Source organism: Tamandua tetradactyla, chromosome X (assembly GCF_023851605.1).
Source record: "Tamandua tetradactyla isolate mTamTet1 chromosome X, mTamTet1.pri, whole genome shotgun sequence".
In the NCBI taxonomy this organism is placed as follows: domain Eukaryota; kingdom Metazoa; phylum Chordata; class Mammalia; order Pilosa; family Myrmecophagidae; genus Tamandua; species Tamandua tetradactyla.
Window position 1 is genome coordinate 150,424,827 of NC_135353.1, and position 18,623 is coordinate 150,443,449.

The 18,623-nt window shown below is 36.2% G+C and overlaps 1 protein-coding gene across 4 annotated transcripts in view; it reads left to right on the forward strand.

The window, feature by feature from the left end:
* Positions 1-18,623, forward strand: part of APOO (apolipoprotein O) — an 88,353-nt gene that overhangs the window by 21,857 nt on the left and 47,873 nt on the right. For all 4 annotated transcript variants that reach the window (XM_077146400.1, XM_077146399.1, XM_077146402.1 and 1 more), the window contains exons 2-5: positions 4,761-4,868; positions 7,198-7,317; positions 10,655-10,709; positions 13,765-13,860. In XM_077146400.1, the coding sequence (XP_077002515.1) occupies positions 4,761-4,868; positions 7,198-7,317; positions 10,655-10,709; positions 13,765-13,860 (379 nt within the window). The remainder of the gene's footprint in view (positions 1-4,760; positions 4,869-7,197; positions 7,318-10,654; positions 10,710-13,764; positions 13,861-18,623) is intronic.

Below are 18,623 nucleotides of genomic sequence, written 5' to 3' on the forward strand. Positions count from 1 at the left end.
GAGTAGGTGTACAGGAAATATTTGTTGTTGAAATAAATTTGAGTTGACCCCTTCTAATTTTTATATCATATATAACCCCACTGACCTGGCCAGATTTGTTTTGCTATCAATTTTTGGCAACTTTTAGTGACAATAAGAGTAAGAAGAGAATGTTAGGACCCTACCAAACCAAATGCTGATGCTGGTGCTTAGTCTCATTGACCAATTAAGCAGAGGCACAAGGGAACTTTCTAGGGTAGCAGAAATTATCTGTATCTTGATTGGGGTATGGGTTACACAGGATCTACATATTATGTAAATGTGTAAGCCCCCTGTTGATTATGTAAAACAAATAAAACTTGAAAGACTAAGAGAGTCCAAAGGCCCAAAATATAGCTTGTACCTTGACCAGAGAAAATACAAGGTATGTTGTTGGGAAATGGAATAGGATCAGAAAGAAAGGTTTAGCCATGTGAGCCTGGAAACTCAATGGTAGGCCCCTTGGAGTTTGTGGGCCTTTTACCCTAGCTCCTCCTATGGATTTTCATCATATAGTTCATAACCACCTAATTCCTTACTAAGGTCAAATGATACCCAGCATGTCTGATTCCTTCCTAGAAGTGACCCTTTGCCTACAGTTCCCACTCATATTTTGACATCACCTTAACATAGTTTAGTGTGCTGGAGTCCGTGGGTTTTTGTTTTGTTTTTAGGTATAATCTACATATGATGAAATATACAGATTTTTAATTGTACAGATCTTAGTTGTGTAATTTAAATTTTTTTGTCTTTTTTTTCAGGGGTACATTGGCTGGGAATCAAACCTGGGTCTCCCGCATGGCAGATGAGCATTGTACCACTGAACCATCTATGCACCCACAATTTAAGTTTTGACAAATGTATAGATCCTGTGTAACCCATACCCCAATCAAGATACAGATAATTTCTGCTACCCTAGAAAGTTCCCTTGTGCCTCTACTTAATAAATCCACTCCCTGTTCTTAAGCCCTAGGCAACTGCTGTTCATGTTTCTATCACTATATATTAGGTTTGAGGCCATGGGTTTTAAAACATACAGACTTTCTTAATGTCAGGATGGTGAGAGATCAGGAAATAATATTTATTCAAGTAAGTCAAGGGGGTTGGGGATTTTGACACCCCCCCCCCCCACACACAGGGGATAATTGACAATATTTGGAGACGTTTTTGACTTATGACTGGAAGGAGGGTGCTACTGGCATCCAGGGGGTAGAGTCCAGGGATGCTGCTAAATATCTTAGAATGCACAGGACACAACAAAGAATTATCTGGCCTTAAGTGTCAGTTGTGCCAATTTTGAGAAACCATAAAGTAAGTTGTGTGTTCTCTGTTAAGAGAGAATTGTGGTCCTTGGGAATGTTAGCATGTGGGTCTCCCAGGTCTCCTGGGGTGAGATTTGTTTTTGCTTGTTTTGTGTGTTAGTTGAGAGCCTGCAGGAGGCTGAACAGGCAGCAGTGGGGGTGGGCTTTCTTTTGTGTTAATACCCTTCAGGCCACAGAGCTTACAGGGGCATGGGGGTGGGTTTGAGGAAAAAAACTAATAGATAAAGAAGAAGAAAACTTAGGCAATAAAGGGGGCAGACTTAGAGAAAAATGAAAATGTAGAAACTAATCAAGAATTCATCAATTTTAGTGACTAAATGTACAAATTTTAAAAATGTTTTTACATGAGGAAGGACAAAGGAATGTCATTACTGCAGGGTGATGAAAATAGATGATAATTAATCTTTTAAAATTTCAACTTATGTGTGAGACTAAAGCAAAAAATGTTTATTTGGTATAAAATTTATATTTTGACTAGTACATTTCCTAATATAACTTATGTAGATAATTGATTAAACACCATAAGTACTTGGAATCTCAGATAGGACATGAGATTTTGTTGGTTTGTCCAGAGTGATGCCCCGATGAATCCCAGAGTGATTCGATCAGTGAATAAAAAAGTATTTGCAAAGCCCCCTTCGGGGAATGGTGAGAACGGGGAGAAATTCAACTTCCCCAAGTTGAATTCTTGATATTCTCACAAGCAGTGTGGACAACCAAAGCTATAGGCTGAGCCCCCAGTTTTGGAGTTTGTTCATATGAAACTTAACCCCACAAAGGATAGGTCAAGCCTACTTAAAATTAAGCCTTAGAGTCACCCCCAAGAGAGCCTCTTTTGTTGCTCAGTTGTGGCCTCTCTCTCCAGCCAACACAACAAGCAAACTCATCACCCTCCCCCTGTCTACGTGGGACATGACTCCTAGGGGTGTGGATCTTCCTGGCAACGTGGGACAGAGATCCCAGAATGAGCTGAGACTCAGCATCAAGAGATTGAGAAAACCTTCTCGATCAAAAGGGGGAAGAGTGAAATGAGGCAAAATGTCAATGGCTGAGAGATTCCAAACAGTCGACAGGTTATCCTGGAGGTTATTCTCATGCATTAAGTAGATATCACCTTGTTATCCAAGATGTAATGGAGAGGCTGGAGGGAACTGCCTGAAAATGTAGAGCTGTGTTCCAGTAGCCATGTTTCTTGAGGATGACTGAATAATGATATAGCTTTCACAATGTGACTGTGATTGTGAAAACCTTGTGTCTGATGCTCCTTTTATCTACCTTGTCAACAGACGAGTAGAACATATGGAATAAAAATAAATAATAGGGGGAACAAATGTTAAAAAAAAGAATTCTTCAAAATGTTAAGTTAAAAAAGTAATCGAATTGAGATTTAAGATAGAAGATGAAAGTGAGAATAATCATTAAGAAAATAAAATATGCTGGAGAGGATGCGGAGAAAGAGGCACACTTATCCACTGTTGGTGGGAATGTCAAATGGTGCAACCACTGTGGAAGGCAGTTTGGCGGTTCCTCAAAAAGCTGAATATAGAATTGCCATACGACCCAGCAATACCATTGCTAGGTATCTACTCAAAGGACTTAAGGGCAAAGACACAAACGGACATTTGCACACCAATGTTTATAGCAGCGTTATTTACAATTGCAAAGAGATGGAAACAGCCAAAATGTCCATCAACAGAAGAATGGCTAAACAAACTGTGGTATATACATACGATGGAATATTATGCAGCTTTAAGACAAGATAAAGTTATGAAGCATGTAATAACATGGATGGACCTAGAGAACATTATGATGAGTGAGTCCAGCCAAAAACTAAAGGACAAATAGTGTATGGTCCCACTGATGTGAACGGACATTCGAGAATAAACTTGGAATATGTCATTGGTAACAGAGTCCAGCAGGAGTTAGAAACAGGGTAAGATAATGGGTAATTGGAGCTGAAGGGATACAGACTGTGCAACAGGACTAGATACAAAAACTCAAAAATGGACAGCACAATAATACCTAATTGTAAAGTAATCATGTTAAAACACTGAATGAAGCTGCATCTGAGCTATAGGTTTTTTTTGTTTTGTTTCGTTTTTTTTACTATTATTATTACTTTTATTTCTTTTCTCTATATTAACATTCTATATCTTTTTCTGTTGTGTTGCTAGTTCCTCTAAACCGATGCAAATGTACTAAGAAACGATGATCATGCATCTATGTGATGATGTTAAGAATTACTGAGTGCATATGTAGAATGGTATGATTTCTAAATGTTGTGTTAATTTCTTTTTTTTCTTTCCGTTAATAATAAAAAAATAAAATAAAATATGAATGAAAAGATAAAAGTGGGTACATGGATGGTTCAGTGGTACAGTATTCGCCTGCCAAGTGGAAGACCAAGTTTCGATTCCTGGCCCATGCATCACCCCGCCCTCCCCCACCAAAAAAAGATAAAAGGCCATGAGATGAAAAATGAAATATGTGAAAAGTAAATAGGATTAAGGATTGAAAATAGGAATCAAGAACAAAAAAGGCTAAGATAAAGTAATATGCAAAATAAGTATTAAGATAGGGGAAATTTGAAACCGAAATGCTTAGAGGTTAGAGTGCTAGATGGAGGTGAGAAAAGGAAGGTGGGAACCAGCTAGAGCAGATAAAGAAGGGGAGTCTGAAACAAAGTCCTGGGGTAGATCTTGCTGTCCTCATTGGGAAGTCCTCATTTAAAGCAGTGTTGTTGGTCAGGGGCAGACCTAGAGGGCAGAGAGCTATGGGATCACCCCTGTAGTTACCAGCAGCCTTATATGCCCACACCTGGGGGGCAGGGATGGCACTCCTTCATGGATGCTGCCCAGAACTTGTGGGTGACACAAGCCTTAGGTGACCTGGCCTTTTTAAAAGAGCTGTGGTTTATTAATTGAAAATGTGAATTTGAAAAGGGAAAGCTTCCAAAAGTTTATTTAAATTATAGGAAGAATTTTCACTTTGTGAATTGAATCACTAGATGAGATCATTAAAAACTCCTTCCCTTGTTGGTGGTGGTGGTGCTGGTGGTATGTGTGTGCGTGTGTGACAATTTTGTAATTTTCAATTCATTTAACTGCACTTAAAATGCTATCCATAGCATTTTCTTTGTTATTTCTAAGATGTATATATATTATGTTATTTGACTCAAAAGGCTAAGCAGTTGCCCACTGTCTTTTGAAAATTAAGATGAAGTTAACCGGGAATTTTAAAACCATGAGAACACTTTTTTTTTTAGGTTCCAGTTTTCTCAACATTTCAAGAATACATTTATTTCTTTAAAAGTGCAATAAGCCTTTCAGGGCAGGAGTGGCTGAGATGACTAATATTCACCTTTTGCACATTCATTTTGTAGCATTGGGTGGAAGACTTATGATGACTTCTCTGTTTCAGGTAATTCAGAGGTTGGTGGGACCGGCCAGCCTGAGTATGCTCACCTTCAAAGTTTATGCATCACCCAAAAAAGACTCAACTCACAAAAATTCCATGAAAGTTGATGAGGTAACACACTGTTCATGTTGTAAAATATTTTAAAAGTCTGATTTAGTTACCATATTGGGAAGTTATGACAGTTCAGAAAATATTTTAAAAGAGGAAGTATATTTCCTTATAGTTTGTTTTTCTTTGTGGGAACCTACTAAACTATGACTATTCAACAAGTAAACTTTAATAGTAGTGCTAAGGACATAATTAATGACTATTATATAGTTTTTAATGGGGAATCTGTTATGTCCCTGTAGATTCTAAGCACAACTGGCTTTTCCACATGACCTGCCTGATTCTAGACTGCTTATCAAAACCAGAAATATTTGCATTTTTCTGTTTTTAAAAAATGAAAGACTGGACTAATTTTGCTTCTTAGCTGGATTAAAGGCTCATACACAGATGCTTAATAAATGCTAAACAAATAAAATAAGAAATCCTCTCTCCATTGTTCACATTTTTTTTCTATTATCCCTACTGATTATCTTGATAGTCAGTTTCTTTTGACTTTCAATAAAGTGATATAATTATCTACCATCATGATGAAAAAGTTTTGATAACAGATAGTAGTGAAGGTTGTATAACTTTGTGAGTATAGTTAATGCCACTGAATTGTACAGTTAAAAATGGTTAAAATGGCAAGTTTTTATTTGTTACCACTATAAAATTTAGAGAAAGAACAAACACATACACGCCATCTACCATCAGTCACACAGGATTACTTGAATTGTGTTTATATAAAACTAATTAGCTTATCTTTTGCCCTTTATTCTCTTCTTCTCAGGCCTTGGGATAGCAGCATTTTAAAAAGTTGTTTTTATTTTTTTAAATATTTGTATTGAGAAATATCCACACACGTACAGTCCAACCATATTATACAATCAGTGACTCATAATATCATCACATAGTTGTATATTCTTCACTATGACCATTTTAAAAATATTTGCATCACTACAGAAAAAGAAATAAAAAGAAAAAAAGAACTCATACATTCCATACCTTTTACCCTTCCCTCTCATTGGCCCAGAGTATTTCAATCTACCCAATTTTTTTTTATCTATCTCCCCCTATTATTTATTTATTACTCATCTGTCCATATCCTGGATAAAAGGAGCATCACACACAAGGTTTTCACAATCACAGAGTCACATTGTAAAAGTTATATAGTTATACAGTCATTTTTAAGAATCAAGGCTAATTGGAACACAGTTCAACAGTTTCAGGTACTTCCCTTTAGCCACTCCAATACACCATAAACTAAAAAGGAATATCTATATAATTTGTAAGGATAACCTCCCAACTCTGCTTGAAATCTGTCAGCCACTGAGACTTTATTTTGTCTCATTTCTCTCTTTCCTCCTTTGGTCAAGAAGGCTTTCTCATTCTGATGATGTCGGTCCCAGCTCATCCCTCAGAGTCCTGTCCCACATTGGTAGGGAGATTTACACCCCTGGGAGTCTATTCCATGTAGGGGGGAGGGCAGTGAGTTCACCTGCCAAGTTGGCTTAGAGAGAGAGTCTACGTCTGAGCAACAAAAGAGGCTCTTTGGTGGTGACTCTTAGGTGTAATTATCAGTAGACATAGCCTCTCCTTTGCAGGAATGACCTTCATAGAGGCGAGCAACAAGATTGAGGGCTCAGCCTATTGAATTGGTTGTCCCCACTGCTTGCGAGAATATCAGGAATTCCCCAAATGGGGAAGTTGAATATTTTCTCCTTTCTCCCCAGTCCCCCAAGATAACTTTACAAATACTTTTTTATTCTCAATAGCAGCATTTTTGAGGGTGAAGAAAGCAGTCAGTAGAGGCTGTAGAAAGTTTCTTCTCTGGATGGGGAGCAAACCTGTCATTCTGCTTTGATTAGCACCAAACTGATCATTTGAACTAAGTAACATACTCTTCCTACCCACATCTCAGAGTAGTAGAATCCTTTTCCCAAACTAAATCTAAGGTGGAATACCAAACACCAGTATAATATTAAGCACCAGTATAAAATGGATAAAGGAGAGCTACTTTGTTTGATATGGAGGATGGGAGGGGAGTGCATAGCTTTGCCTACTTGTCCTTGTCCTTATTGATTCCGTTAGTATACAGCAAGGAAATAAGTAAGTTGCAAAATTTGTCTAAAGCAAGGTTCAGGGAACAAGTAACCCTTAGGGTCTCTGGCATTCATGAATTATTAGAAATATTATGCCTAAGATATGATAGATAATTTATTGTTCTCTCATAACTATATATCCTTTTTACCTCTATTGTGTTTTTTCTGGGGTGGGGGCCAGTGCATGGTCTGGAAATATATACCCTTTTTAAAAATTCTGTTTTGTTTTGTTTGCTTTTTAATTTATGCAGCTTTCACTCTACTCAGTTCCAGAGGGTCAGTCTAAATATGTGGAGGAGCCAAGGACCCAGCTTGAAGAAAGTATTTCACAGCTCCGACAGTATTGCGAGCCATATGCAAATTGGTGCCAGGTACAGTTCTTCTGCAAATGGAGTAAACTCATTTCTCTTTAGAATCAATAGTGAAAACTCTGTGCTTGCTGTGTATTTTTGGGAAAAGACAAATTAAAGGGCCCAACTTAAAAGAGTACCCAAATTTCAAATGTTAACCAGCACTGACTCAGGTGGGGCAGGAATAGGAAAATGCCCTTGCTTCCTGGTGGCAGCTGTTGCCTTGGCACTGAAGAAAATTTCCCTCTGAGTAGATAGCATGTGCCAGTTTGGTTAGAGAGAGGAGGGGTGTGGTAACTATCTTGTTAGCTGTAGCTATGAAAACATTATTGTCTGCCAAGAGAGACTATGGGGCTGAAACTCTAGTTAATGTAAAAGGATACCATATAGACATTTTTTTAAAAATATATTTTTATTGAGATAGCTTCATGCACATACAGTCCAACCAAAGTATACAATCAGTGGCTCACAATATTATCACATAGTTGTGTATTCGTCACCATGATCATTCTTAGAATATTTGCATCACTTTAGAAAAAGAAATAAAGAAAAAAAACCCGTACATCCCATCCCCTTTCCCCTCCCTCTCATTGACCACTAGTATTGCAATTTACCCAATTTTTTTTACCCCTAATACATCCCCCCATTATTTATTTATATTTTGTCCTTGTTTTTTTACTCACTTGTCCATAGCCTGGATAAAGGGAGCATCACAATCACACCGTCACGTTATAAAAGGTAAATAGTTATACAGTCGTCTTCAAGAATCAAGGCTACTGGAGAACGGTTCAACAGTTTCAGGTACTTCCCTGTAGCCACTCCAATATACCACAAACTAAAAAGAGATATCTATATAATGCTATAAGAATAACCTCCAGGATAACCTCTTAACTCTGTTTGAAATGCCTCAGCCACTGAAACTTTATTTTGCCTCATTTCTCTCTTCCCCCCTTTCAGTCAAGAAGGCTTTCTCAATCCCATGATGCCGGGTCCCGGCTCATCCCTGAGAATCAAGTACCATGTTGCCAGAGAGAGTTACACCCCTGGGAGTCATGTCCCATATAGGGGGAAGGGCAGTGAGTTCACCTGCCAAGATAGCTTAGAGAGAGAGGCCGCATCTGAGCAACAAGAGGTTCCCTGGGGGCAGGGGTGACTGTTAGGCATAATTATAAGTAGGCTTCTTATAGACATTAAAATCAAATTTGGGAAGATTTTCCTCCCCCCGAAGATTCTACAATTAGTGCTGCTTTAAACAGATATGGTTATTGAATATTTTGAATACTATAAAACGGTGATACTGAACTGTTTTCCCCTAATGGACAAAGAACTACATCTAGAGATTGTCCTCTTGGTGGTTAAGATAAGGTCAACACAAAAGGGGAAAAATAAATGAAACAAAATAAAATTTCAGTGGCTGAGAGATTTCAAATAGAATTTAAGTCTTTCTGGAGGTTAGTCTCATGCAGTATATAGATAGCTGTTTTCAGTTTTTGGTGTATTGAAATAGCTAGATGGAAATACCTGAAACTGTTGAACTGTAATCCAATAGGCTTAATACTTGAAGATGATTGAATTACTGTAGAGCTTTTAAGGTGTGAACATATGAATATGAAAACCTTATGACTGATAAACCTTATTCAGTGTATGGACAGATGAGTAAGAAAAAAAAGAAAAAGAAATAAATAAACAATAGGGGAATATGGGGATTATGAGATGTTTTGGGTATTCTTTTTTACTTTTTAAAAATTTTCATTCTTATTCTTAATTGTTTTTGGAGTAAAGAAAATGTTCAAAAATCGATGTGATGAATGTACATCTTTATAATGATACTGTAAGCCACTGATTATACACTTTAGATGATTATATCTCAATAAAAAATCATTGAAGGGGGCAGTGCAATGGTGGCTCAGTGGCAGAATTCTCACCTGCTGTGCCAGAGACCCAGGTTCAATTCCCAGAGCCTGCCCATGCCCCCCCCAAAAAAATCATTGAAGGAATAAAAGGTCAGCAAATACTTTTTTTTCTATGGAATGAAGTATTCTAAATAGAAATACCTCTAATACTTCTAATTCCTGGATCCCTTTTCTAATTAGCAATTGCTGTCCCCTCTCTTCAAGGACTAATTTAATTTTTCTTCATAGTAAAAAGAATAAACTAGCAAGAGAGGCAGGCATTCACTTGAAACTTTGATTTGTAGCTTTTCTTTTATTTTATGGGCTTGAAAAACAATAATAGATTTTAAGGGCACTATATGCAGTTTTTAAAAAATGTTCTTTAGGGTGAGCCACGGTGGCTCAGCAGGCAAGAATGCTTGCCTGCCATGCCAGAGGACCTGGGTTCGATTCCTGGTGCCTGACCATGTTAAAAAAAAAATGTTCTTTATGTCTGTTCCCAAATTCAGCATTTATTATTTAAGACCATTTAAAAATATTAGTATAAGGGGTGCAAGAGTAGTTCAATGGTAGAATTCTCGCCTGCCATGCAGGAGACCCAGGTTCGATTCCCAGCCCATGCTTCCGAACAAACAAACAAGCAAACAAACAAATGAAAAACCAAACAAACAAACAAACAAATTAAACAAATGGTGCTGCAGTAAGGGGATACTCACATGGAAAAAGAATGAAATGTGACTCTGCCATACAGCATACAAAAAAAAAACCTAGGATAACTTATTCTGACTTGAACTGAATTAAATAAAACAAATTCTTTTCCAAGTGGCAGTTGGTTTTGCTACCTTCTAATACCCCTGTATCTTTTTTCAGTTCTTCATAGTAGACTTAGTTCTTGGTTTTCTTTAGGATCATTTGACGTTCATGTACAAATCCTTTTTTGTGGTTAAGAGAATGTTGACACTTCATTTGCTTCAGAATTATTGTAAGTGTCTCTCCAAACTTGAATACAGGCTACCTTGTCTCATTAAACCTGGTCATTCCTGCTTCAAATGGGCAGTTTTTAAATATAGCCTTTAAAATAATAGTCTTTTAGCAAATTAAGAAATAGACTTAATAGGAAAGACACAGATTTAATCACATGGGGAAAGGATTGCCACATTAATTATTAAGGAATAGACTTTTGGTATATTTTCTTCTATTTTAATAGAACATTGAAAAAGCTGAGTTGTTGAAACCACTCCACTTGGAATATTTGCCTTCTGTGGCAATAGTAAGTCATTCTTGCTATTCTTACCGAGCAGTTTGCAGTGAGGGGGAAATTTTTAAAAGGAACAGAATGATAGTATATCCCTTTGTTCAAAAAGTATTAATAATATGATAATTTATTCAGTAACAACAAGAATATTTGTTTTGTTACTTTACTAATTAGCAATTCCTACACATTCATTTTCTTTTCACCTTTTTAGGAAATGTACTCCCAAACTAAGCCCAGGATGCAAAGTATCGTTCAGCAGGGCGTAGGTAAGTTGATTTTTAATGAGCATAATCAACTACATCATTAACATAGGACTCTTTATTTAACTGGAATTCCCTGGAGATCTTCAGGAGATCTGTGAATTCCTTAACATTGTATTCAGAATTTTAGATCTATGTGGATTCTTCTTTAGAGAGAATCTATTGCTTTCATCAGATTTCGGAGATCTAGTATCTGCAAACAGGACCATCTGCTTCAACAGGAAAGTAAGTCTATTCAAGATCGTTAGGCTTACTAGGCTAGTGAGGGCAGATACACTGGATTTTCTTTAAAGAAACCTACTTCCAAGTAAAACAGTACAACATACAAACATGAACAGGTTTTCAAAATTAGAATAGCTCAATAACTGATTTTCTATGTTTGTTAGTTATTGTACATGAAAAAATTTGGATTTGCACTCCTCTGAATATCTGGTATAGAAGTTTAGAGGCAGAAGGGAACTGGATTGGTTTACCTTGGAAAGGCCTTATTGCATAATTAACAGTATTTTTTTATTTTTTCATTTGGTTTTATTGTCCTTTATTTTTTCACATGTGAACCACTTCTCACATATACTCATAAACTGGGTTCACAGTCAGTGTTCTAACTAATTACAGTCAGGAACTGGTAAATTAATAGAGACACTGATAATATTTAATTCTCTTTATTGAGCATCTCAGCAAATCAAAATATTGTTTTGTCAAGGGTTTATTTCCACAATGGAATAGAATAAACATAAGTACACCTTATTTCTTTGCTAAGATCATTATAATGTCTTCATGTGCTAATATTCTTGGAACTATCAGAGAAATAGATTTTTTTTCATTTGAAAACAGACATATTGATAGCCTACCAGTTCTCTAAACTATGAATGCATATTAAGAAATAACATCTCAATTTTATTAATTTAATAAACACTTATTTAGTGCTTGTCAGGTATTACGTGCTTTAAAAATATTAGTTTATTTAACCCTTGTAACAACTCTTACAAGTACTATTATTATCTCCATTTTTCACCTCAGGAAAATAAGGAACTCCTGATGTAGTCTTTTATTTGTACATGTGTAACTGAGGTGTCCTCTTCATTGTCACCTATCATTTCCTACTGTTTTATAGCAGTAGATGTTATTTGCAATATTAGTCATTTTTATTTTTTTTTCTTCTGGATTTGTAATTACTAAAAAGGCTCTTAAGAAGAAAACATTCCTTTATTAGTTGTGTTGTTGTCTGCCAAGGTGATCAGTCCATTTCCTAGTAGCCACAACTGAGACATGCTACTAGAAGCTGTGCTTCAGCTTCAGTAGTCTTAAAACATTTCTTCTTTCCCACTTCTTTGTCATTAACTCACTTCAGCTCAGCTCACCAAAGCCATCCTAGTGTCCTACTGTCAACCAGTCTGTGTGCACATCTGGAACTGGTAGGCAAAAATAAAGGAAAGTAGAAAGTTGCGTAAAATGAGACAGACAGGAAAATGGAAATTAAAAACTAGGTCAAAGGCAAAATAAGTGAAAGATCACACAGGATACACATCAAACATAACGTAAGCCATATAACCATAAATTAGTATTGAAAATGATCACCACATTTCCCAAAGAATGTATGGAAAGGAAAACTGGCATGCATCTGGTATTATCTGGGAGAGAGAATTACTTAGTATTCCAGTTTATTAGTTCATAAGTTGCCATTGTGCCAATCATTGAAGATTGAGGTTGATTGAGACAGTGGTCAAAATCACAGATGAAGAGAAGGAGGGAATTTAGTTTAATAGAGACTGGGGATATGGGAAAGCCAGGATTTTTGAGATGAATCTTGAAGAAGTAGTGTTAGCCACACTAAAATGTGGGAATGGGACTGAGGTAGAATTCCATACAGAGGACACAGCATGATCAAGGCTTAGAGATATGACTTGGTATTGTGTGTGTGAGGAACCATAAACAGATAGGAAGCAGTAAAGATGAGGTTGAGAGAGAGAGAGAGAGGAAGGTTTTTATAAGTCACTACTTAGGCAAAATTCATTTAATTCATTCAGTATTCATTAGCTCCTAGCATAAATAAATATTTGTTAAATGAACATCCACCATCTCAGCAGTAGCTGACAGAAGATAACTTAGAAGTCTCAATAGTCCACCATCAAGGAGCTTACATTTTCCTTGAGGAGACATAAAACATGTACCCCCAAAATTACTAGGTGCTATATATAGCTCTGGGTACCAGATGGGACTTCAGAGGTGGAAGAGAGAGCTGAGTTGATAAATTTAGGAAAGGCTTTTCTGAGGAAATAGAATATAAACTGATGCTTATTTGGTGAGATTGGCTCAGTGGAGAGGAGAGAAGAGAGGTGGCATCATGCAAGTAAAGGCATAAGGTGTGCTCAGACATGACGAATAGGTTCATGTGTTGTATTTGTTTTTATTTGTTTTATCACTTTCAAAGCTGACTTTCCCCAATGTACTTATACTACAAGTTTCCTTCATTATCCAGATATTCTGTTCTTGAGTTCAAATAGTGAGTTCAGATGTTACTTTTCTGAGTATTGTGTATTTGGTTCCTGAGTTTCAGAGAGCAAGCAGCAGTGCTTCAGATAGTAGACAGATCTATCCAAAGATTTATCCAAACCTATTCTCTTCCTGTGTTTGGACAGTAAAAGTTTGGATAGTGAGGGATGCTTGTATTTCTTTATCTCTTTATGTGAGTAGTTGATTTAGATCTTTTGCCTCCAGGAATATGAAGGTAATCTAACATTAATTTATTTTTAGTAGTTGACAGACCAAAAGAACTTGAAAATTGGACACTTGCTATGTGACTAGTAAATCATGTTTATATATCATATAAAAAGAATATGGGTCATGGTGGCTCAGCAGGCAGAGTTCTCACCTGCTATGCTGGAGACCCAGGTTCACTTCCCCGTGCCTGCCCATACGGAAAAAAAAAAGAATGTGTTGGAAAAATTTTTATTAGCAGAAAACAAGGAATACATTATTTGAGAAGCGTTCAATACTGGATATATATTTTGTTTATAATGAGCAATTTAAAGAACTGTTTCCCTGTCTGAATCTATTGTAGACAGCTATGAATATCTCCAAAATGCACCTCCTGGATTTTTTCCAAGACTCGGTGTAATTGGTTTTGCTGGACTTGTTGGACTCCTTTTGGCTAGAGGTAGGTATAATTTGGTGGTTTTTTAAACAGTCAAATTTATGAGGTATAATTTGCAGAAAATAAAATTCCCCCCTTTGAAGTATACAGATAGATGAGTTTTAGCAAATGAATATAGTCTCGTAACCACCACCATAATCAAAATATGAAATTGTACCATCATCCCCCCCCCCAAATTCCCATGTACCCCTGTGTAGTCATTTTCCTTGGAATACTCCTAGCTCTTGGCAACCATTGATCTTTTTCCCTATAGTTTTGCCTTTTCTAGGAATATTACGTAAATGGAATCATAAAGTTTGTAGTCTTTTGTGGTCTGGCTTCTTTCGTTCAACATAATGTTTTTACAGTTCATCCATGTTGTAGTATGTATGGGTATTTCATTCCTTTTTATTGCCAAACAGTACTCCATTATGTGAATATACCACAATTTGTTTATTCATTTATCATGTGGTGAATATTTGGGTTGTTTACAGTTTGGGGCTGTTATTGAATAAAGCTGCTATGCATATTCACTTGCAAGTCTTTTATGAACATATGTTTTTCTTTCTCTTTGATAAACACCTAAAAATGCAATTTCTGGGTCTTAAGGTCAGTGTTGGTTTAACTGCCAACTGTTTTCCAGTTTGGCTGTACTGTTTTGCATTCCCACTAGGAGGTTTAAGAGTTTCAGTTACTCTACATCCTTGCTAACACTTCATGTTATCGGTCTTTCTAAGTTTATCTCATTGTGCTTTTAATTTTCATTACCCTAGTAATGATACTGGACATCTTTTTATGTGCCTATTGGCCACTTATATATCTTTTTGTTGAAGTGTGTTCAAATCTTTTACCTATTTTTAAATTGGATTGTCTTTTTATTATTGAGCTGTAAGAGTTCTTTATATATTCTTGATACAAGTTTTATTAGGTATGTATGTGTTTTGGAAATACGTTTTCCAAAATGTGGTTTGTCTATTTTCTTAACAGTATCTTGCAAAGAACAGAAATTTTTAATTTTGATGAACTCTAAATTTTTTTTTCTTTTCAAATATTTACCCATATATTTACCGTTTCCTGAACTTTTTCTTCATGTAGCTCTCAGTTTCCATACTCTCATTTCCCTTCAGCCTGAAGAACTTTCTCTAACATTTTATTGCACAGGTCTGTTGTGGTTATACACTGTCTGTTGTGACTATTTGAAATACTTCCTCTTCACTTTTTTTTTATTCAACATAACAATATACAAACACAAACATTCTTACTATATAATCATTCCATTCTTAATATATAACCAGTAACTCACAATATCATCACATAGTTGCATATTCATCATCATGATCATTTCTTAGAACATTTGCATCAATTCAGAAAAAGAAATAAAAAGACAACAGAAACAAATTCATACATACCATACTCCTTACCCCTCCCTTTCATTGATCACTAGCATTTAAATCTACTGAATTTATTTTAACATTTGTTTCCCTATTATTTATTTATTTTTAATCCATATGTTTATCTCATCTGTCGATAAGATAGATAAAAGGAGCATCAGACACAAGGTTTCCACAATCACACAGTCACATTGTGAAAGCTCTATCATTATACAATCATCTTCAAGAAACATGGCTACTGGAACTCAGCTCTATATTTTCAGGCAGGTCCCTCCAGCCTCTCCATTACACCTTAACTAAAAGGGTGATATCTATTTAATGCATAAGAATAACCTCTAGGGTAATCTCTCAACTCTGTTTGGAATCTCAGCCATTGGCACTTTATTTTTGTCTCATTTTGTTCTTCCCATTTTTGGTTGAGAATGTTTTCTCAATCCCTTAATGCTGAGTCCCAGCTCATTCTAGGATTTCTATCCCATGTTGCCAGGAAGGTCCACACCCCTGGGAGTCATGTCTCACATAGAGAGGGGGAAGGCAGTGAGTTTGCTTGTCGTGTGGCTGAGAAAGAGAGGCCACATCTGAGCAACAAAAGAGGTAAGTAGGCTTAGCCTATCCTTTGTGGGGTTAAGTTTCATATGAACAAACCCCCAGATTGAGGGCTCCACCTATTGCTTTGGTTGTTCCCACTGCTTGTGAGAATATCAAGAATTCTCCACTTGGGGGAGTTGAGTTTTCCCCCTTTCTCGCCATTCCCCCAAGGGGGCTTTGCAAATACTTTTTTATTCACTGTTCACATCACTCTGGGATCTATCGGGGCCTCACTCTGAACAAACCTACAAAATCTCATGCCCTACTCAAGGTTCCATGTACTTATGATGTTCAATTAAGCTGTCCACATAAGTTATATTAGGAAATGCACTAGTCAAAATATAAATTTTGTACCAAATATTTTTTGCTTTAGTCTCACACATAAGTTAAAGTTTTAAAATATTAATTGCCATCTATTTTCAACACCCTGCAATGTTGGCATTCCTTTATTCTTCCTCATGCAAAACATTTTTAAATTTCTACATTTAGTCACTATCATTATACACTCTAGGCATTCCTAGATAATACCATCTCAGTCTTTACCATCTATCTTTCCTTCTGATTTCATTTGTGCCTCTAGGCCTCCTCCTTCTATCATTCTCACATTCAGCTCCATTCAGTGTTCTAACATTATTGTGCTACAATCAGGTAGTATTGTGCTATCCATTTCTGAATTTTTAACAATCAGTCCCATTGCACAATATGTATCCCTTCAGCTCCAATTACCCAATATCTACCCTATTTCTATCTCCTGATGACCTCTGTTCTTAACTGAAATTCTCCAAGTTCATTCATTAATCTTAGTTCATATCAGTGAGACCATGCAATATTTCTCCTTTTGTTTCTGACTAATCTCAGCATAATGTCCTTAAGGTCCATCCATGTTGTTACATACTTCGTAACTTTATTCTGTCTTACAGCTGCATAATATTCCATCATATGTATATACCACAGCTTGTTTAGCTACTCGTCTGTTGATGGACATTTGGGCTTTTTCCATCTCTTGGCAATTGTACATAATGCTGCTATTAACATTGGTATGCAAATGTCCGTTTGTGTCCTTGCCCTCATGTCCCCTAAATAGATACCTAACAATGGTATTGCCAGGTCATATGGCAATTCTGTACTTAGCTGATGAAGTCTAATTTATTAGGTTTTTATTTTGTGGTACCTCTTTTTCTGTGTGTGTTCTGAGAGTTCTTTGCCTAATTATATATTACAAAGATTTTTTCCCTATGTTCTAGAAATGTTATAGTTTTAGGTTTTACATTTAGATCAAACTTCAAATGAATTTTTATATATGGTGTGAAGGGTTGAGGTCATGCATTTTCTGCAATTATTGCAGCACCTTTTCTTGAAAAGACTTTTTCCCCATTGAAATACCTAGGCACATTTGTCAAAAATCATCTGTCTATTTCTTTTTGTAAGCACTTAATAGTAAATTTTAGCAAATGCTATTAATACTTAAAGAATTTGTAGTTCACTTCCATATGTTATAAATTATAGAATATAATCTGACTGTTACAGGAAGTTTTTTTTTTTATTAATTAACGGAATAAAAAGAAATTAACCCAACATTTAGAAATCATACCATTCTACATATGCAATCAGTAATTCTTAACATCATCACATAGATGCATTATCATCATTTCTTAGTACATTTGCATCGGTTTAGAGGAACTAGCAACACAACAGAAAAAGATATAGAATGTTAATATAGAGAAAAGAAATAAAAGTAATAATAATAGTAAAAAAAACGAAACAAAACAAAAAAAACCTATAGCTCAGATGCAGCTTCATTCAGTGTTTTAACATGATTACTTTACAATTAGGTATTATTGTGCTGTCCATTTTTGAGTTTTTGTATCTAGTCCTGTTGCACAGTCTGTATCCCTTCAGCTCCAATTACCCATTATCTTACCCTGTTTCTAACTCCTGCTGGACTCTGTTACCAATGACATATTCCAAGTTTATTCTCGAATGTCCGTTCACATCAGTGGGACCATACACTATTTGTCCTTTAGTTTTTGGCTGGACTCACTCATCATAATGTTCTCTAGGTCCATCCATGTTATTACATGCTTCATAACTTTATCTTGTCTTAAAGCTGCATAATATTCCATCGTATGTATATACCACAGTTTGTTTAGCCATTCTTCTGTTGATGGACATTTTGGCTGTTTCCATCTCTTTGCAATTGTAAATAACGCTGCTATAAACATTGGTGTGCAAATGTCCGTTTGTGTCTTTGCCCTTAAGTCCTTTGAGTAGATTCCCAGCAATGGTATTGCTGGGTCGTATGGCAATTCTATATTCAGCTTTTTGAGGAACCGCCAAACTGCCTTCCACAGTGGTTGCACCATTTGACATTCCCACCAACAGTGGATAAGTGTGCCTCTTTCTCCGCATCCTCTCCAGCACTTGTCATTTTCTGTTTTGTTGATAATGGCCATTCTGGTGGGTGTGAGATGATATCTCATTGTGGTTTTGATTTGCATTTCTCTAATGGCCAGGGACATTGAGCATCTCTTCATGTGCCTTTTGGCCATTTGTATTTCCTCTTCTGAGAGGTGTCTGTTCAAGTCTTTTTCCCATTTTGTAATTGGGTTGGCTTTCTTTTTGTTGTTGAGTTGAACAATCTCTTTATAAATTCTGGATACTAGACCTTTATCTGATATGTCATTTCCAAATATTGTCTCCCATTGTGTAGGCTTTCTACTTTCTTGATGAAGTTCTTTGATGCACAAAAGTGTTTAATTTTGAGGAGCTCCCATTTATTTATTTCCTTCTTCAGTGCTCTTGCTTTAG